This window comes from Taurulus bubalis (assembly GCF_910589615.1).
Source record: "Taurulus bubalis genome assembly, chromosome: 5".
NCBI lineage: Eukaryota > Metazoa > Chordata > Actinopteri > Perciformes > Cottidae > Taurulus > Taurulus bubalis.
Window position 1 is genome coordinate 18448951 of NC_136593.1, and position 22567 is coordinate 18471517.

General features: G+C 45.4%; 1 protein-coding gene across 1 annotated transcript; it reads right to left on the reverse strand.

The window, feature by feature from the left end:
* Nucleotides 1-11886: 11886 nt before the first annotated feature.
* gata2a (GATA binding protein 2a) lies at nucleotides 11887-19663 on the reverse strand (the record flags this gene model as incomplete). The annotated part of the gene is made up of 5 exons (XM_079217938.1): nucleotides 11887-12277; nucleotides 12958-13083; nucleotides 15276-15421; nucleotides 17983-18555; nucleotides 19435-19663. 5 exons carry the CDS (start codon nucleotides 19661-19663, stop codon nucleotides 11972-11974), a joined length of 1380 nt encoding a protein of 459 aa, XP_079074064.1. The 3' UTR covers nucleotides 11887-11971.
* Nucleotides 19664-22567: the final 2904 nt, after the last annotated feature.

Genomic DNA, 22567 nt, shown 5'->3' on the forward strand with positions numbered 1-22567 from the left:
AACTGGCCGTTCAACCCAGTACACTACACCGTGTACATTCTGTCACACACACACTCTGGGCCATACTATATTGCGCTATATCCACAGACAAAGCTATCGACGTGCACATACTGTTCCCGTCTGCCACACACACAGGCCGAGACGCACACGGACTCGGTCAGACAGACTAACTGGCTCTTCAGCTAATTGAGTAGAGTTTGTGGCCCCGTGTGGCCCCGCTCTGACCCCTCTGTAGCCAAGGACACCACTGAGCCTCTGCTTTGATACATTTGATACGGTTTAAGCGAGGAATGAGGACCTAAGCCTGTTTACATTTGCACTGGATTAGTGTTGGGGTGACAGTGCAGTAACGAGAGCATGAGGGTGAGAGTCAGGGAAAGTAGAAGTATGGAGGGCAAGAAAAGAAGAATCAATCACCATTAGTGTGAATGTATCATCTGGTAGAGCCAGTTTGTCTTTGTTTGTTTTATTTGCAGTTCATCTGTTTTGTGCTTATAGTGCTGACATAAGCTGTGGCAGTTGTTCCCCCAGTTTCTCTCATAAAAATAAAAACTCTGAGCTTTGAGACTCTTTAGTTTTCTACGTGTGCGAGGAACTACCTACAGGGAGTGTGTCGCTGCATCCAGTGCAGCAGCCTTCTTGGCCTGCGATTTTTGTTGGCTGTTTATTGTGTGTATTATTCAATTATGTATTAGTAAAACGGGTCCCTGCACATTATTGTAATGGGGTGACTGAGAGCAGCAGAAATCTGATACCTCTCTGTGTTTCTGTGTGTCTTGTTCTTTCACTTGTCCCCCCCCCCCCCCCCCCCCCCTCCCCCCCCGCCCCCCATCGTTCTCTCCCTTTTCTAGAAGTAATGATTTGATGTTGCTAATGGCTTCCTAAATTTTGTGGAAAGGGCAGAACCAGCGCTGTCTAGAGTTTCAGATGTTGGAGGTCTGCCAGACAAGGAGGGAAAGTGGGGAGGGGGGCAGTAGGGGGATTCAAGCGAGCCCAGGCCGGGTTGGATGCTATAGGTAAGGGAGTAATGAGTATGGGGATCAACAGGGTGTTATCCTAATAATGGCTTCCTTTCAATATATTAATATGTCCTGTTGTTCTGACATCCATAAGTCTCAAAATGGAGAAATCCCCCTCATAACTTATAGCGCTTGAAGGCCTGAACTGTCTTCTTTCTCAGAAATATTAATGGAAACAGAGTCGTGAAAGGACAAACTATATAAATCATTAAATAATTGTCTGAATCATGACCATCTTAAATGAACTTGTCATGTAAAAAAACAAGTAACAAATCCCAAATTTGGCAAAGCTGCAACGACAGTAAGTGATAGATAACATTTTGCCTCAAGGTGTGTCTGGCCACTGCCGGGACTAATACGAATGGACACACAGCCTCCACGCTGGCAGTAGAATGGACTCTGTTGTTGGAGCGCTCTGCTCATTCAACTTAGCCCACATGAAAGAAGTCAATGGAAGGGAGAACGACCAATGAATGTGTTGCTGCTTGTAGTTTACATGTTTGTACGTCTGATGGTGTGTGCGTGTGTGCGTGTGTGCGTGTGTGCGTGAGTGCGAGTACGTGTGTGTGTGTCTGTGTGTTTGTGTGCTCTCACAAGCAGCAGTGTGTTTGTGTGTGTGTTTGCTTGTTTGTCACATGATGTCCTGTGGCAATCCTTAACTAACCGTGCAGGCGCCAGTAGAAGGTGGGGGCAGCTATGGAGCCGTTGAGGGGGGCACTCGGGCTGACTGCTGTCACATGATGGGCACATAATGAAGCCAAAATACATTCAAACTGGGGAAGACTGCGCAAATGACTCATGACCTGACTTAGCACTGTGTAAACATGGGGCTTCAGTTCAGTCTTCTGAACAAACCGCCGCATCACGATGCACTTCTGATGCACTGAGAACAGAATACATCGATGTGTGTGTGTGTGAACTGTGTCCACTGAGAAGCTTGGACACAGACCTTGTTGATATTCACACTGTCCTTTAATACTGTGTGTGTGTGTGTGTGTGTGTGTGTGTGTGTGTGTGTGTGTGTGTGTGTGTGTGTGTGTGTGTGTGTGTGTCTCGAAACTTGGATCTGCTGCCAGGATTCATTATAGAGCCTGTATATATAATGGCGGTATTAAGAATACTTTATACAGAGGCATTGCATTTCATCACTGTCAAATTAAGAACGAAACTTCATGCCACGGTGTTATTTCTGAGCAAAATGCCGTGCTGGCTTGACAGGAGTCCAGAGTCAGTGGACAAAGCGTGGACACAAGGGACGGGCACAAAAAGGGCCAAAAGGAAACAGAGACAGTGTGTGTGGCTCTTTGTAACAGGGGCGTAGGGACGCTGTCATATCTGATGCTCACACTCCATTAATCAAATGCCTGTATGTGTGACTGGGATCTCATGTTGGATGGCACTCTACTAGTGTGTGGGCGAGACTCCGTGGGGCAGAGGTGGGAGTGTTTACCCAGCGCATAAGCAGTGGTTGGCCGCAGGCCTGGTACACCCGGCTATGATAGGCCACTGTGAAATGTGGCTGACAGAGGCAACCTTTTGCCCTCTCCACTGAATTGTGTGCTTGTGTGTGTGTGTGTGTGTGTGTGTGTGTGTGTGTGTGTGTGTGTGTGTGTGTGTGTGTGTGTGTGTGTAGTCTGCTGTCTTATATGTATGCATTCATTGTAGCTTTCATTGGCTTTATTTGGCAGTTACAGATAGTTTCTGTCTTCAATGTGCAGATCTTAATGTGTCGATGTAAAGAGAGCAACCACTCACCTTCATTGTATTCCTCCCACAAGGCCAGAAAGATGCTGTTTTGATACAGAAAGCAACAGCTAACAGACGGGTAGCTAATGGTTGTATAGTTACGGAAGAGGGTGGGAGCGAGAAACAGAGAATGGTAATAGGGTGGGAAAGGGGAAATGAATCAATGGAAGGCCCTGCCATGCTGGCTTATTCCACAGGCCTCTTTCCCCTCGTCTGTCGTCTATTTCTTTCCCCTCTTTTCGTTCTTGAGCTCTTGATCACTTCTCTTTCCCTCTCCACTGCATTCCGCACAGTTTTGTCATCCTGCCAAGGAAACGAATCAGAGAGCCCTCTCTCAGCCGCCACACTTTTCCTTTGTCTCACTCTGACTCGTAGTTCGGTCTGCACCCTACTGTCTCAGCACGCTTCACTTTGACCCCACCGCCCCCAACCCCCCGCTGGCCTATGATGTCACACCGGGAGCAAGGGCTGTTGGGAAGTGACCCGAGGTTGAACGAGCTCGTGTCCAGCGAGCATTTCTGGCTGAAAGGGTGTCGTAAACTGCTCATTCTTCCCTTTCAGGAGAGTGCTTCCCTTGTTTGTAGAAAGTGTCTCCTGTTTCAAGAAGTCTGTCCTGCCCTTTTAAAGAGTTTCAAAGTGGCCCCCTGATTCCCTATTTTTCTTCGAAGCTAATTCAATGTGTCTGCATGGTCAGTTATCATGCAACAGAGCTTGTATAATAATAATTGAATGAAGCCGTTTATATCACTGACTTTTAATTAATTTTCATGTGTTGTTTTCTTCTTCTTCTTTTCTCAAGATGATCTCCAGTGAACCATGGCAGTGGTGAAATGTTTTAATCAGACGGGGTAAATGGAATAATTCTATCACTTGATTTGGTCTTGTCTATATTTTGTACATGGGTGATTAACCATGTTACCAGTTGTTCAACTGGCAGGGTGGATTAGCTGGATTAGATGCTCCATATTTGTGTGTGTGCATGCATCAGTGCGTGTGTGTGTATAATGTGTTTGTGTGTGTGTGATGCCAATTAATGATGGCTTGGCAGGCTGAAAGGCAACCAGAGGCGTAATAGTAGCACAGAGAAATGGACTTGAGTTAACCAGAGCAAGAGAACAGGGATTATACCTGCCTCCATGACCTGTTGGCCCCTTTAACAACCTGCATGCTGCAGAGGGAGGAGATGGAATGTGTGAAATGCTAAGAGAGGATCACTGTGAGCATCTCTTGTTGTTGGCATGCATGTTCACTCGTATCCATGCCTGTATGCAGATGTGTTCGTGTCAGGAACAGTGTACACATGAACCCTCTCACCATCAATTCTGTCTGTATTCTTTGCAACCTTGAGTGCTGCGAGCAGCTCGGTTGTAAACGTGGCGCTCTGCTGTCTCTGTCCCGGCTCTTATCAGGCCAGATAGCCCTCCGATAGACACTCATACCCGCACATTTTGAGGCTCAGCTAGCCACAGCAGCAGATGGAGCTGATGCAAGGCAGCTATGACGACAAGAGGACAGGGCCTTATCTGTCGTCATGGTAATGGCCATGATGGAATGATGACAATCTGCTCTTTGCTTCGTGTTTTCTTACAGGGCATCATGACAAAATGTACCTCTGTGCAGGCATGTGGGCACAACAGGATCACGTGTACGACGACATCTGCATGCGTGAAAACTGTAATTACAAGAACTTAATATCGTGATGCCGAAACTGCGCTGGACTTGTTTGTCTCGAGCGTCTTCCCAACGAGGGAGTTGACACAGACAAGCAAATGATCACGGTCATGCAGAAACCGCAAGCGAGTTTCTGTCGCTGGCCCGTTTTTTGACTCATCGCGTTCTCTCCGCGGTGTCTTTTCTTTCCGACAAATATGACAGATGCATATCAAGCTGTGCAGTCTGCTCAGGGGAGATAAGGACCAGTTAGGCACTGGGGTTGCAACATCCCACTGCGCCAATGAGTGAGCACACTGCCTTTTTCATACCGATCCTCAGCAGATAGGCCTGCAATGTGTGTGCGTGTGTGTGCATGAGTTAATGTGCGTGTGATGCCACTGATACATTTTGGCATGCACTGTTTAATGGTCACAGGTCTGCACATGTCTTCTGTCCTGTCGGTCCAATTTTGTAATGTTCAGTACTGACCTTGCTTATGAAAGAGGCATCAATAAGAAAATGCTAAACTTTTCTTCTTGTTTTTTAAGAAAAGAATAAAACATTGATACAGCAATAGATATCAAACACTTCCTTTCTTCCTCTTTTATCTGCTGGATCTAATAGAGTTTTTCACATCCACAATTTTGCCCCTTAGAAATAACACTTAAATCTTTTTCATCTCTCCCCAAAATATCCCTGTGGCTCTTTAGTAGTTTAATCATATCATGCTTTTTTTAAATGAAGCACACAGTCTTTCATTGATTGTTCCATCTTCTAAAGACTGGCCTGCAGAAACTGGCCTGTGTGTGTGACTGTGTGGATTTGTGTATGTGTCTGCCTATCGGTATTAGCCTGACAAGTAAACAAAGCCATAGACACAGCATCTCGTATTGAGATAAACATTGAGACCAGTCGTCGAGGAATGCCCTCAACTCATGCAGTGTTTGTGCATGAGTGACAAGATGAGCAGGACTGGAATGAGATCCGGCCGGCCGGCTATTTCTGTGGGATTCAGCGATCATGTCAGCGTCTGGGCGGCTGTAGCTCATCTTTGGGGACCAATAACAAGGTGTGGTGCTGGTGCTGTTGCTGGGAGCTGGAGAAAAAACGGTTTACCTACTGGGCTCTGCCGAAGTGCCCTTGAGCAAGGCACGAACTGCTCATCCACTACTACTCATCCACAGTGATGCATGAGTTTGTGTGTCTGTAAATTAATAATATCATGACAACAGAATGAAAAAGAAGAATTCCCACAAAATAAGGCATATTGTGTTTCTCTGGTGTAACTCTGTATGCAGGTAAACCTGTCATCAGTTATCTGGAGGCACCTGAACACCACAGCACATAAAGAGAAGCCCTGCTTTGTTGTGAAGACGACCTTGGTCCATGAGAATGAAGGCCTGACGTGAATCCAGGGCAGCCACAGAGCAGCTCTGTCACTTAATCCACCACACAAGCAACCAGCGTTAGTCTAGCGTTAGAGCTGAACAGCTTGGGATTCTGAGCAGGGCACGGCAGGTCTCTGTGGGCTTCTAGTGTCCTCTACAGTCCTCCTGTTCTCTGTCTGGTCATCAGTCCCTGTGGGAGTGTCCAGAGGATCCATCCAGGGGTAGGCACCTGGGTCCCATCCTCCCGCTCCTGGCCAGGAGCCAAGGTGCCCTGGACTCCCCCACTCACGCCTTTCTCCAGTTACCTGCTAGTGAAAGCGAGTGGAGTGGGGCAGGAGGTGGGAATGGCGAGGGACATTATATGGGCGAGGAAGAGGATGGCAGGTCCAGACGCACATTCCCCTGAGCCCTCCCAGGCATTAGTACTGTACTTGCCCCCCAGTTTGTCAATGGGAGCCTCCAGATGAATGGGCTCATTTGTCCTCAGACAGTGGGGATGAATTTGTCTGTCGGAGCAGGCGAGCAGGAGGGCCTCAGCACAGCCGAACGCGACATGAATGAGAGCAGAACACTACCTGTCCCAGGTGAAAATCCTGAATGCGCCCTGTCCCAGGTGAGAGGAGACTGACCTCATTTTCAGGGTGAGTCTAGGGAGGGGTGCTGTGTCCACACCCTGCTTCTGACAGCCACTTTTTAAGCAGATTACACACTCAACTACCGTAGAAAAGAATGTGTGAGGTGACCAGAATGGGAAAACGGTCAGATTACCGGAGCTAATTCATAATGGTGTCAGTCATTTTGTATCCGCCTCAGTTCAGCTGGGAATGTGTGCAAAAAGGAAGAACCAGACACATTAGCATCTCAGTCAGCAGCGTGGCTACCAAGTTAGAGAGGGGATACTCTTCTGGGACGACAACATAGCAGCCACACAAAGACCTGTAACTCTGTGCCACACGTAAACCGTGTTCATTATTAGTACACTCTACTCAGAAACCTTTTCAAAACCACAAGTTGTGGCAATACGGTCTAAGTCCAGCCAACCATGAATGATATGAAACACTTTCCCTGTTTATTTCCCCTTTTTCACTCACATGCTGGTGAAAGATTTAGAGACTTTCTGAGGGTAAGGGGGTTTTCAAAGAAAGTCACTATTTTGTATTTTTGACTATTAATTGGAAATAAATCTTTATTTTTTTATTGCTTGCTTCACGTATAGGCACCAAAAATGTAAACCATGCATCTCAAGTTAGTCTAAACGATATTGAACAGTTGTGTCATAACTACATAGATAATGTGTCCCAGCATAGTCTGGGAGTTTTATAAAGGAAAAATAGCCCAAATAATTAACAAATTAACAAAGTCAATGGTAGAGTGTGTTTAGTCGTGAGTGCTCTTACTGCATACAGGATGTTAACCTGCAGGATGAAACTTAGCCGAGAATTACACTTAAATAGTACCCCTCGTAATCAATCTCTTTTTCACTGTCTCTGTTGGACCTCTATTGTCTTAATTGGTCCTAAACGTACTACATAAGTATTTCCTGTTTGAACTTCTCACTCCCTGTTTTTTATTTTTTTTAAAGCCATTTTCTCAGTCAAGCTTGGTATGCAGCTGCAGCAAGTTTAGTAGCATTTCTATATTGGGTCTGAAGTAAAAAAAAAAAAAGTCGGGAAGGGCCCTATGGGTCATGTAGGAGACATCCAAAATGATGCAATACCCCAAAAACTTTGTTATGACTAATTTCTGACATTTGGAGATATCATCAGTGAGATTTGGCCGGTCCGGATGCGGTTGTTGCCCGTCAACAGAGGTAATCAATGTTTATCTGCTGTCAGCTCGGCCTCTCTCTGACTGACAGTTATGACTGTCAAAACTTTGCCGATCACATCACATCGTTACGAGCTAAGGTTGATTTATTTTAGAAGTGGTAAGAGCCGTTTGAGTGTCAAATGGTTTATCTGCGGCGGTTTCCATAAATAGTGTTCACCAGGTGTTTTACTGAATGCACCCTTTTCCTGTCAGGCCCTGCCAGAAGGGTATTTCTATGAATTTCTCTTGATCCATGAAAAGGGGAAGTTCATGTGTGGGTCTGATCATAGCACACATTGCTGTTACTCGGTAGCATTCACAGTTTAGAGCTTTGTTGACGCTCCATCATGACATAAGAAAGCTCTAGTTCTCTTATTGCTCAACATCGACAAACAAGCATCTTACAGAGTGACTGAACTTTATGGCAAATAATACAAGCAGGAATAAATGTCTGATGTTTGTATTATCTAAATACTGTCCCGTCTTGCAGCCTTAATATCCTTCTAGGGGTCTGAGGAAGGAGGGATGCTTTTTTAGCTAGACCCAGGCAGAGGTCAACCCCCACTTCAACACATACACTAAGAGACCTGCATCTGAACTGTGCTCCACTTCCTTTCATCTTCTATGTCTCTCTCTCCCTAACTCAACTTTGTGAGGGGATGGTCGAGATACCTTTTGATTCCGCTAATTCAATTTGATGGAAAAACAAATACACTGGGGGAGTGGGAGACGAGAAAAGAGTGGGAGTAGTATAGGGGGATGGAGAAGGGGAATATGAAGAAATGGAGAGTTACGTGGAGCTCGGAGGGAATGAGCGGTGGTGGTGGTGGGGGGGGGAGGTTGGTGAGGACAAACGGAAGAGCGGAGGGGAGAAAGACAAGGAGGTAGGGAGTCGAGATGAGTTGAAACATCCAGTTCCAGGTTGAAGTCGTAAACCTTTCCATGCTCTGATCTAGGTGGCCACCATGTTCACCCCGCCGACGCATCCGAGATCTCTCCTCTTTATCTCCTCTATGGAGCGCCACTTTGATAGTGAAGATAAGTAACATCCGATTTTATGGCTTGTTTTTTCGCGTCACATAATTCATGGTGTGAGTTTGGAGGGGGATGTCTTGTTGAATGTAGCCGCTGGTCTGGTGAGACTGGGTGAGTAAACGGTTTAGAAAACCCTCACATTGCAGAGTCTGTAAAAATTTAACCATGAAGAAAATGGAGCAGCGGTGGCTCATGCTGAAGACCAAAACACAGCCAGGCATTCATTTCAAGAGCATGTCATGTGCCTGTGCTAACAAATGTCTGGTGAGGCCGAGAAGATGAAATGTCACCCTGCTTTCCACAAACACTGCCTCTGCGTCCACGCACCACCCTTGTATGTTTGTACACATGCGTGTTCATGTCTGTGTGTTTGGATGTGTGTTCAGGCGAGGGCAGCTCTGGGGAGTCACTGGTCTGGCAGACTGCTGTATTATTTTTGGGAGGCCTGCTCCTTCCCTCTGGAGGGCCTCATTGAAGAGTGCTGGCTCTCTCCGTCTCCCCCTCTCAGGCTCCGGGAGTCCGGCCAAGCCCGGCCGAGCAGGCTTGCTGGCTGCAGCAGCCCGCAACCCGCTGGAGCCGCGGCCTGCACACGGCCCAGCACCCACAGCACCCACAGCACCGTGAGGCACACAGATGGCTAGACTGCTTATTGGCAGCCACGCGTTACATTTGCACTGGTGTTCAGCAAGTGGATCAGGGGGGGATCCCCCCCTCTCTCTCTCTCTGAAAACAGACACTCAGAGTCAGATGCAGTGCGCCAGTCCTGTCTCTATGTGTGTGCAGCCAGTTAGTTTTGTGGATTCTACGATGTAGCATAAGCTGACAAGGCAGTGCTACAGCGACACTGGATAACCAAACAGCACCTATGTAAGTCCCTGGATAAATATTATTTCTAATTTGATCAACCCCTGGGAAACCCCAGCAGATCAACCTCCACAGCAGTCCAGCAGATGTGAGTGGGGTGGAGAGTTCAGGGAGGGGTAGTTGTCTGCTTTTAGCTTGGGACCGTTTTAATCGGATGGTTTGTTTCGTGGGTGTGTGAGGGTATGCTGAACTCAGTGATGATGACCTCCAATTGGCCCTAATCGAGCAGACTCATTAGTGGCTGGCTCTGTTCAAAGTTTTTTTCAGCCCTTTTATTTTACTGTAATCTGCCAAATGGCAGGGTGAGACAGAATGGAGAGAGAGAGAACGGAGAGCAAAACACAAACAGAACAAATGGGAGATCAGAGTGAGAAAGGGTGAAAAAAAGATAAACAAAGGGAAAGAGAAAGAAAGAGTACGAGATGAGGGAGTAACAGAGCCTGCTTCCTGGCAGCCTCAGCTGCGTGCACATCTGTGTGCGAAGGGTCTGAGCAGACCCCCACGTGTTTGCTCAGGTCGCCTGATTGCCTTTCCTTCCTCCTCTCTCTCCCAGTAAAGACCCGCTGTCCTTCCTCTCACTCCAATCACCGCAGCCAAGAGAGAGAGGGCTACTCCAGCAGAGACAGGGAGCAAGGGCTCGCCCACTGAACTGCACTCATGACTCAGTATTTGTCACATACAAATTCATAAAACTAATTGGCTGTTATAGATGTTTAAAAAGGGAAAAATAAAACCTGGCATGGAATGTATTGGTTAATATTTTGTGAATTGGGGTTTGTGTTTTTCTTTTCCTTTTTTTCTTTTTCCCCCAAGTGTGTGTGCATGAGCATGTGGGTTTGTGCATATGTATGACTGTGTGTGACTCCGCTGGAGACTGCTGTCTGGGTACAATGGTCCAGCCCGGGGCCTCGGCTCCACAAAGAGGCCTTCTCTTAACACGCCATCACAGATAGAGGAGGAGCCTGACCAAAGCATTACCACGCTCAAGGGATCACAGAGCTTCCCTTGATGCATCTGATATCCCCTTGTGATTTTAATAATCAAGCACTCTTCATTAAAAGGAGCGTTCAGCCTTATGCCTGTATGTTTGTGTGTAGAAGAATGATGGAGACAGACTTAATTTACGAGGCAGTGACAGATCTTACTTTAGTATTAAACTTTATTTTCCTTTATTTCCTTTACTTTTGTAAGATGGAAAAATGATAAAAACGTACAGCTTAGGGACTTTTCATCGAAGATAGGTCAGTGTTTTTCTTTTACGTAATAACTATAACAGTTAAAGGACCAGTGTGGAGGATTAAGTGGCATCTAGCGGTGAGGTCACAGAACCAACTGAATTTCCCTCCTCCGCTCACTCCTCCTTTTATAAGTGTGTCGGAGAGCTTCGGTGACCTTTAGGTAACGTGAAAACATGAAAGGCTCGCGCTAGAGCCCCCGTTTGGTTTGTCCGTTCTGGGATACCGTAGAAACATGGCGGTGCAAACATGGTGGACTCCATGAAGAGGACCTGCTCCCTGTGTAGGTATAAATGCTTTATTCTAAGCTCAGGGAAAAAATAACCATTCTTACTTTCAGGGAGTCATACACTCATGAAAACATAGCAATGAATATGATATTTCATTTCTGCCTAATGATCCCCCAAAATCCTACACACTGGACCTTTAAATCATTGGTTTCCATGTGTCTTTGACGAAAGCTTAAAGAGGGAAAATAAATTATCGTAGCAATAATTATAACATCAAATATAACAACAATAATAGCAATTAAGCATTTATAAACACTCTATTTACTGTGTATTTTTCCATAAAAGTCCATTATTAAAAACAGGTGGTGAGCGATGTGGTGGTGTACAATCCAGCATGTGAGGGGAGTGCTGGCTTGTGGGTTCTGTCGTCTGCGTCTGACTGGTTGGTAACAGAGGCGCACGGGTGCTTGAGCTGTCAGCCAGTCTCGAGACCTCCATCACTGAAGGGTCCGTCTGTCCACAGCAGTAATGGACGACAGCCCGGGGATGGACAGGGTGCACGTATCTCAGTATATAATGAGATGGCCGTGAGGTGAAAACAGTGTTTCTTTTTAGGGACCTCTCGTGAGTCTCCTGTTACAGGGTCATGGAGAGGTGGGTACCAAAGTGACTTAGTAAAAATAAGCAAAAAGAATGACAAGCGTCTCCATTCACTCCATTCCTGCAAGCTTCAGTCACCATGGGACTAAGAAACCCCTCATCACATTAGCTCTTCACAGAGTTCGCTAAAGTCCTGCTTTGCAGCGTCCCATCAGTGAGCTCAGAGATGACGCGACATTCGGTCATTAAGTCCAACTGACAGTCTCTCCCCTCCAACCACTGTACATGATGCAACAAGTCCGCTCAGCTTACGACGTGATGTGGAGGCCATTTAGTGTTAATGGCGACGTGGTGGCTCCTACAGGTGGAGGAGTTCTGTGTCTGGAGGGGCCTCAGTGACTCAGGGGATCGGCCCAGACCGGCGAGCGATTGGAGTGGTGGGGGTGACCGAATGATGGGTGAATGGGCGTGGGTGTAGGCAGCATGTGTCCCGAGTGGCTGAATGGAGGCAGGTGACCCATGTGGGCCATGTGGCTGCTGAGGCCGGGCCCACCGCCGAAGGGAGAAACCTTGTCCTGCATGCACTTAGATAGCTCGTCGAAGCCGTCCCCTCCTCGCTTGTTCCTCTTGGACTTGCTGGACATCTTGCGGTTGCGTGTCTGGATTCCTTCTTTCTTCATGGTCAGGGGTCTGTTGACCTGTGGAGAACAGCACATTAGATCAGGGCACGCCAGACAAAAGCCTCACTGACGGTGTGAATAGTACATTATAGTGGTAGACTCCAGCTCATAATTTACAAATGGCACCTGGAATATGACGCATACTGCATTTCCTGTTCGAAATTAAATGAATTTGTTTCACGTTAGTCCAATATTAGGAATTACACCAGCGTGAAAAATAACTGCTAATAATCATGAGCATCTGTTTTGCATTTATAGCTGCATTATAAGGCGAGTCTGGGGCGTTTTGGGGCTATTGTCTCATTTCAAACAGCACAATCCTGGTCAATATGAATACATGGCGATGAGGGCCTGGCTGGCGCTGAAAGGAGCAGCCTCAGACAAATCCTCATCAGTGTAACCGACGCCGTTACACTGAATGACAGTCCCACCCTGCAGCCTCTCCAGGGAGTAACGCCCCCCATTGAAACAACGATGGATTAATAAAACAAGACGACCGGTGGGTTCTGCTCGACAGGGTGAGCAGGCTTTGCTTCGACACTCTCACAGTTCCTCTGCTCCTAAATCGATACGAGCTGTCCGCCCACTTGACCAGTTAACGACCAGCGGGCCAACCACCCTCCCCGCCCCCCCCAAATAAAAAACTGCACTTGAGCGCAAGGTTGTTGTTGTTTAGTTTTTGTTTGCAGGCTACTTACATTGTGCAGTTTATAGTAAAGGCCGCAGGCGTTACACACCGGGTCTCCGTTCCCGTTGCGCCTCCACAGGGTGGTGATGGTGGTCTGGCAGTTCGCGCAGCAGGTGCCTGCACGTCTCGCAGCGGACTGGAGAAGAGAGAGAAAAAATGCATCATGAATACCGAGACATTTACATGTGGAGGTCAGCGCGGACACCGAGCAGCACTCAAACATACTGGAGCCAGAATATCACGGCTCTTTAGACACCCGTAAAAGTGTAATCATTTAACATTTATGTTCTTAGCGCCAATCGCATGCATGCGATGAATTTGGTGTTTTCTGCCTCGACACAAAACCAATAAGAGACGGAGAGTTTTTCTGAAATCAAACCGCAGAATGCTGGTTGTCGTGAGACCGCAGAGCACAAGAGCATCACAAGAAGCGACACCCAGACCGAGAAAAACACACATAATCCCCCCGTTAAATCAATTGCATGTATGCAGACCGCTACACCATGATCACATTTTCTAATTTGCGCTATAAGACATGGGGACATTTGTTGTGGGGCCAACAGAATGCTCCATTGTGTACACGCCTGCCGCTGATTATCATATTTAATGAATTACAAATAAATACGCTTGTGTTAGAAACTTCAAATGAAGGCCTCGTGTAAACCCTCTATTTATCCTGATCCAGGGAAACTGGGCTACAAGTCGCATAAGACCCGGTGTCCTGCCGGGCGATGCGCTCCTGCGTCCATTGCGGATCAATTCTTCACACATAATAAGAAACATTAGCTTTACATGCGAGCAGCCTCCGGCTCTCCGCTTTGCAGGCAGCATCCAGGTTTTTCCCCTTAATTAATTTCAGGTGGACTCGTTGCTATTTTGGAGAGGAGCAACAACAACCCTGCTATGTTTTAGGTGACATAAACTATGTAACCTCTATCTTTTGAAATAAAAAGGTTTTTTTAAAAGCCGCTGCGCGTTTAAGACTGAACCTCAGCGCGTAGAGAACGATCAACAAGGGAAGAATATAAATCCATTTATTTTCCAATGCCCGCCCCTCACGGTCTGTCTCTTCACACATAAGCGGCTCCTCCAGTGTTGTGATAATCTCTTTACAGTACATGTCAGTCTGGCCACAGAGAATGCAGCGCGCTGGTTGAAGGCGGAAACAGCCGGGAGCCTGACTTCCTTATCTGGGCCGGACAGATATCCGGATAGGAAACAACTGGATGCCCCTTTGAACACAAACTCTGAAAAACACTTGAGCTGAAAATGCAAAAGCTACAGCCATATGGGCGACCCGGTGGAAAATGTAATGGACTTTTTCACAAGCAGGAACACCGTGACACGAAGAAAATGTATAAATATATGTCAGGTCCATAATAAGGTTTAGAATTATTATTTTTTTAGAGCCACCAATTTATTGTTGAGTCAAATGATGTGCTGATGTTAATCGTAATTTAACGATAACCGATTTTTATGAAAGTTTAAAGGTTTAAAGGTGTAAAGCAGCATTAAACTTTGTATTATTTTATTTTGTTTAAATTACCTATTTTAGAGCCAGTAAGTAATTTGAAATAATTTAGTCATTATTATTGATAGTTTTAGTGGGATTTGGTGTTAGTATTATTTGTGACTGTGTGGTAGATTATTTATTTTTTTCTCAAATACTTAGAAAATGGCTTGTGTATCTTATCTTTTTAGGAACCAGTTCAAAGTTATTTTTTAAAACTTATTATTATTATTATTTGTGGCAAAGTAAAAAAAGAAAAAATATTCTGCTGAACAATAATGGATTCAGGAATTACTGTAAGAAAAAACAATCCTTAAAAATAACAATACAAGCTATACAGATATTCAAATAATTAGCCTGGTGCACTTGTTTGAGAGTAAAGGTCTTAAAACTTAAAATACATGGGTTTATAAATTGAGAATTGAAAGCCACAAAATGAATTAATGATGGTGCCCAGAAATGTGTCCAGCTTTAGGGTCAATGCCAAAAGTGGTGCAGTGGTACATCCAAGAATGTTATGTGTCCACGCTGCTTTTCATTTACTCAAGCTTGGTGTTAACTAAAGCAGCATGGACCGTGGTATCAGTAACAGTATCAGAAGTACCAGCAATAATGATAGCAGGAACAATGGCAATAGCAGCAGTATTGTAACGGGCCGGTGAAGGCGGATCATCAGGGGGTGAGAGGGACAAACAATTCCAGGAAGATGATAGGGACAATATAACTTTCCTGGAATTGTTCTGCCGGCATCTGCTTTGTGCTCATATTTTGGGTGCCTTCTCTCGAGGTGAAGCGGTAGAGTGTGGATTAGGACTCACCAGTCTACGTTTGGGCTTGATAAGTGGTCGGTTCTGGCCGTTCATCTTGTGGTACAGTCCGCAGGCGTTGCACAGGTAGTGGCCGGTGCCGTCTCTTCGCCACAGAGGGGTGGAGGTGGCACCGCAGTTCACACATTCACGGCCCTCTGAATATAGTTCAGGAGGAGGAGAAAAGGACAAAATTTATATAATTAAAAAATTCACTGTCCATCAGAAGCAACACATAGCAGCTGTCCCTATAGATGGCCGTGTAATATGAAGTCAAAATCTGTCTCATGATGGTAACAAATGTCCATATCAGAGTGCAGGTGCACCAATGTGCACGGCTGTCATGGACACAGACACCTCTATGTAAACCGATCCAGAGTGGGGAGGCCAGAGACCGCCAGAACATGTCCAGAGGTGTCCAACATGAAGAATGAGAAACACCATCAAATTAGGACTACATTATTCATCAGCTCAGTGGGCACCCATGAGAGGAAACATACGTGTGTGGTGGGGGTATTAAATGTGGCGGACAGTGTTGCAAACTTTGGTGAAAAGCTTGGCCAGTTAATGGTTTTCAATCCAACATCATTTTGATGAAGTTTCTATTATTCCTAAAAAAAAAGGTGAATGAATAGATGTCCTGTGCATACTTTGTGCTTTTCTATATAGACTGCTTTTTTGTGTTATTCCCAGACGCTCTCCTCTCCCTTTCAGGTTTGACTGACTTCAAACAGCCTGTTGCTAAACCGACCGATTCATTTAATTCGAGTATCCCTCTCTCCCTAGAGCATCATCTCATTATTCCTGTTATAATGCCAGCGACACCCACAGTCCCACCCTCGCTCTACAATGGAATCTGACCTGAGCAAAAAGCTATGTTCCTTTTGAAATGCATCTCAACGCTTTTTTTTTTGTACCTCCCTTCTCTTCCTCTTAAGCACTTTCGCAGATAAGGCAACCACATTAAAGCGGTTTCATTAACACTTCCAAATATGCATCAGCAATGACTGATGTATTTATGTCTTATGCAATGTTTAGTGTTGAAATAAGAAGACAAAAAGAGAAGCTTTGTGTGAAAAGGTACTGAAATGTCATTGTGGCATTTTACATCAATCACCACTACTGCACATAGGCATCGACTTCTATAGATAAGAGGCTTTTTTAATGCCGTAGCTGATGTTTGTGATGCTGATTCAGGCACAGTCTGGCCGGCTTCTTTTAAATGTCACAGTATTAAGTTTCTCTACAACAGCTCACATTCAGTCAGACTATTAGCCAGCGAGCATCGCCCAGGTGTATTATAAAGCATGTGCACAATGGATGACAATATCGACATTTACACAGCCACATTTGGAGCCACGTGTCAGCCTAAAACAGTCTAGGATGTTCCTCGATTATAATTTTTGTGGTCCATTATTTCAAAGTACAACAGCTGGAACAATGTAGGAAAATTACAGAGCCATTACCAGACCGAGTTTGTTTTTCAAATGTCTGCACATTGATTCCAGACATAAAGTCTAACTAGTCCCTTAAATATTACTCCCAACACAGTCTATTGAACCAGGTGCATTAATATATTATGTATAATTATTTTTTTCAAATTCTGAAGTTATGCATATAGAAGTGTTGTTTAGATAGACTTTCATCATAGAAGCAAGTCTACATGGTTGCCTCCACTTCACTGGGCCAAGGCCATGCTTAAAAACACAAACAGCAGGGCTCTGTCGCCTGTGCTTTGTTAGGACTAGGAGAGCTGTGGGCGGGGTGGAGGTCGTGATTTGTTCACTTGGAGGTATACAGGATATGGCAGGAGCCAGGGCGTCGTGACTCCTTCGTTTTTAAGTGCAATAAAGGCCACATTTAAGAAAACAAGTCTATGGCACGAAGAAGAAGCCACTTTGACTGCCTAACAGCTGATAATTTAGTCGGTGTAAAGTCTGCATGAAAGATATATATATATATATATATATATATATATATATATATATATATATATATCATTTTTTTAAAGAAGAGATTATTGTTTAATCTCTGATGAAATAAACATTCCATTTATTTTATGTCAGATATATATATATATATATATATATATATATATATATATATATATATATATATATATATATATATATATATTAATAAATGCTTCATTTAATTAGCTTTAATCCCGCGTTGCTTTCTTTGAAGTCGCACAAAGAAACATTTAATCATGCGCAGAAGGGCCTACATCTGAACATAGCCTCGTAAATAGCTGACCCCGATTAGTCTGATGAGTTTCATCTAAAGTTGACTCCTCACGAAGGAGAAGCCTTTTAAGTGGATGTGGCGTATTAGTGGCGAGGAGTGCGATGGGACAAAAGATACGACTTGTCAGGACAAGGGCCCGATATGGAAATTATCTCTCCCTCGTGTCAGCGACCCACTGGAGCAACAGGTCGTGTCTAAAGTGGCATCAACAGTAACAATTAGCCAAGATAAGTGCTGATAATTAAGACATTAGTACGTTTATTTTAATTTGATATATAAACACATGGAGGGGCTTATACACTTATATAAACGAAATGTACAACAGCAGCAGAATTGTGACAAAGTGTATCTGTGGAAGATTGATCGGGTAAAACTATAGTGTGCAATGCTTCACCGCTCAGCTGCATCACCCATAAGTATTGCATTAGGCCTTATCAGTTTGATCTGCCATCTGATTGTGAGGGAGACTCACCTGAGCTCGACCGAGCCTTGCTCTTGCATTTGGGCGTAAAGCTGGAGGAGGACCCGCCGAGCAGGCTGCCGGGGTGGAAGAGGCTGCCGCTGTACTCGTGGGCCGTGTGCAGAGGGTAGCCCGGGTAGGTCGGGATCGGGTGATGCGTGGCCGGGCCCTGGCCGTTCATCGAGGCCAGGCCGCTGCGGAGCGGACTGCAGCTCTCCATCTTCATGCTGTCCGCCAGCTGCACTTGGTACTTTAACGACTCCTTCTCGTCCATTCTGGTCGAGCTGGATGTCGGAGAGGTCGGGCCGGGGTCCGGAGACACGTCTTTCGGAGGGGTCGGGGGGAAGCTGTAGAGGTGCGCGTTGGAGTGGGACACCGTGAGCGAAGAGACCGGGGCCGTGCCTGTGCCGCTGCTGCAGGGGTAGCCGGAGCTGGAGGGGTGCAGGCCGGGTTTGCTGAAGTGGCTCACGGCCCATGCGTTGTGGTGGTGAGCCGCGGAGAGGGCAGCTTTCCCGGGGTCCAGCCAGGGAATGCCCGGGCTGTGGATAAGGTGTGGTCGGCAAACCTGGTTCCCAGCGAGACGAGCTGAAATCCAAATATAGTATTTAATATATATATATATATATATATATATATATATATATATATATATATATATATATATATATATATATATATATATATATGTATATTTTTTTTGTTTGTTTTTAAAAATGCCTCTTTGACACAATAGTCTTGTCACCAGTTTATCTTACCTGCTAAATACACAGAATTACTCGAGTCCGACATTTAGATCCAGATGAAGATAAAAAATATTTTCTGTTAATTAGAAATTATACTTTTTTTCCCCTCACAATTAAAATGATTTTCCATTAAATGAAAGTCGCCTCGCTCATCGTAGTATATATTTAAGATATAATCGATAAATACCCATTTACAGCAGAAAACACACTCAAAGTAGCTTCTCGCAGGGTTGTATCGTATCGTCTGCTGCTCCCGGACTAAAGATTGTTATTAGTAAATTTGCGGTTTTTATTTTATATCCGGGAAGTGCCTCTCTCTCTCTCTCTCCCTCCAGAAACCCCTGCCCCAACAGAGAGGGGTTAAATGACATACTTCCCTTTCCTCTCGCTGTCATTTGCTAGAAATTCCTTTTATGTTGGTGAATTGGCCCGTGAAGTCAAGAAGGATTTTTTTAAAGCAAACTACTGCACATTGCATGCATTGTTCAACTTAAAGTTACCATACGAAATTAATACATTTATCCCAGAGCCACACGCAAACATATACAAATATAACATATACATATATAATACATAAAGCTTTGTTTAGTCTTTAACGGATTGTAGAACAACTTAAATTATGCCATAATAAAATGTAATTTATTTTTCAAACTATTTTCCTAAACCTATTTTCTCATCACACTCAGTTGAAAGAGTCACTGTAAACTTGTGCGCATCTCACCGTGCGCTTGGCTGTACGTGACCCTTGCCCGGGAGTTGGTGTAGTAGGGGTTCCCTTGAGAGTCCAAGTGGTTCAGAAACATGTCAACTTCGTCCTGGGGCAGTAAAGGCGCCATGGGCTCCATGTAGTTGTGGCTCAGACTGTGGTGGTGAGAGTCCGGGTGCTGGCCGTTCAGCACTGCGTGATGATGCGCCATCCAGCGAGACTGGTCGGCCGCTGCGACCTCCATGGTCCTCTCCTCTGTGTGTCGGGCTACTTCTATGCTGTGTTTACCTCCACGTTAAATCCTCCTCACAACGTAGTTCCTGAGCTGTGAAAGTCTCGGCTGTGTTTATTTACTTCAGAAATAGAATCCTTGAATAACCCGGTCTCCGTTCTCCTTCGTTTAACCTGCAATGAGACGAAAACAAAATGTTTATTTAGCATATGGACATCGTGGCCGCTGCACCTCTCCTTATACGTATCTAGTAGTTGACACGTGAAATAAACATTGCGCGTTTGAAGGTCCTATAATGATTAAAGGATGAAAAGAAAGTCAGCGGTCTCAATGTCGAAGCATGCATCCCGATCCCGCACAAAAGGAGAACAAAAATACAAAATGTTTAATTTGGATACCTGTTGCAATTCCGATCAGCTGACTGCGAATACAGCTTGTGTAAACCTCTTGATCCATGCAGCGCTCGGGCTCATTAATGAGATGTGGCGCAGACTGATGCGGCTGGCGCCAGGAAATTCCCATATCAAGCCACGTGGGGCGGGGCCTCGCTCTGAGCCAATCACAAGCAGCCCTGCCACAATTGGCTCGCCGCATCCCTGCTCTGCTCTCCTTTCAATTTCCATTTCCCTGCTCCGAAAAACTAAAAGACTTATCAATCAGCAGTGTAATTTCTCGGGGGTCTTTCTCTCTCATGAAGCTCACACTGAATGAGCAATCGGTCCCTGATAATCTGCTTTTTTAGCGGCAGTTATAAGCCTAAAGACAGACATCTAACATGAGGGACATTTCAGTCTGCACAATATATGGCTTACAAGTAATATTATAATGGCGTAGAAAGCGTAATCTAATGCCACTCGCCTTCATAAAATATATAAACAATATTCCTATACTATTCTCCAGACTTTTGAGTAATGTAAAGATTTCACGCCCACGTCCACGTGTGGCTGAGTGAGCCTTGCATCACCGACAATACTTGTAGGTGTTGATTTTTGCATACTGCTGTTATTATGTAAATAAACAGAGTTTTCAACACCTCTAAAACCAACACAGGAGAAGTCGACTTATGACACCGAAATTGTCTCCATTGTTGGGAGCGCCTAATTGTCTTTAATTAGTAGCAGGGCATTCCTCTTGTGAAAACAGTGGTTTTGTCTCGGGGACACAGCAATCAAACGCTGCAGTTTGCATACGAATGGCGCCTCTCTCTCACTTGGCACCAGGGATGGGCGCAAGGCCTCGCCTTGAAAACCAGTTGGTGAACCATCAGCGTCTTTTAACGCCATCGTTCAGAACTCAACAATACATATCAAATGTGAAATCAAACCCCCAAATAATGGCGTGTTGATTCATTCATTTTGAATTATCATCATTATTATTGTTGTTTTGTGCTGCCTTTTAAGGATACACAAGCAAGTGTCTGCCAGTGTGGATTAAGGGTGCACAATAAATGATGGCGAAGAACGTTTAGGCGAAATAAAGCTGCGAACAAAAAGTATTATTCTATTATTGTAGAATTAGTGCGTAAAATGATTAGTCCGTGCGCAAAAACCCATGTGCCCGTAAAGATATAGACCTATACATTGGCGTGTGTGTGTGCGCGCGCGTGCGTGTGCGTGTGCGTGTGTGTGATTGACAGGGAATAATTGGAGGGTTCTTGGAGCCTAGACTGGCCGCCACGCTGACGCCGGGGCCTGACGTCACAGAATCACGGGGGGGGGGGGTGGGAGTTTGCGGGGTGGGGGTGGCGGCGCTTCACGTGAAAGCTTGTGATACCTGAACAAATTCTCCAAGTAAAGGAGCCCTCATAACCCCGATGACACGGTATCCACGATGCAGGTCATTAGGGTGACGATCATGCGTGTGTGTGTGTGTGTGTGTGTGTGTGTGTGTGTGTGTGTGTGTGTGTGTGTGTGCGTGCGTGTGCGTGTGTGTGTGTGTGTGTGTGTGTGTGTGTGTGTGTTGCGTGTGTGTGTGTGTGTGTGTGTGTGTGTGTGTGTGTGTGTGTGTGTGTGTGTGTGTGTGTGTCAGTCGTCAGTTGTTAAATCAGTGGCATGTTGCCAGCGGCAGTGAGTTGACGAGCTCAGCCCTTTGAGCTTGTCAACTCCTAAAATCAACAAATTAGTGCATGTTGGGCAGCAGAGGGCCTGCTACCTGAATAACTGACATTCCAGTGAAAAGTTGGCAGGTGGAGTGAGAACTTACCTTCGCATGGTTATTCATAGTCTGCTTATAGATCATAATGCACACAAGATCAATCATCAATTATGCACGATTTGTGTGTCTAATAAAGAGAAGCTATTTTATGCTGCTATTGAATAATTGCTGTCACACTGCTTGAACCCGAAGCAACAACGACTCCCTCTGTTCAAGCATGAATGGATGACCAGCGATGCTTCTGTTCTTGAGGCTACTAGTGAAAGCACTTTTTCTCTTTTTTCTTCTTCTTTCTGAGCACTGTAACATGTCACTATAGCCTGCCGTGGTCAGCCTGTGCTTCTGGGTCAGGCTATAAGGCTATAGCTGCTGCAGCATGCGCATTGTTGTTTGCATGTTTGCCAAATGGATTACTCAGCAGGATTTAGCCCTCTGTAATTTATACCTTCATTAATCCCATTTGTATCTGTGCTGGAACAAAAGATGGGAGAGGGTGACGAAGGGTTAGTGAGAGAGAGAGAGAGAGAGAGAGAGAGAGAGAGAGAGAGAGAGAGAGAGAGAGAGAGAGAGAGAGAGAGGGGCTGCTGCTTTCCCTCTGTCGTTCTCAAGGACACAGCACTATTGTTTCACCCGGGGATGCTATCATAGACTGGAGAACACTATCCCTCCCACAACACCTCCTGCGCTGTGTGAGAACTGTTGTGCAACAACTGTGTCGCTGTGCAGCCACAGCGGCTAATGAACAACACGATTATCATTCCG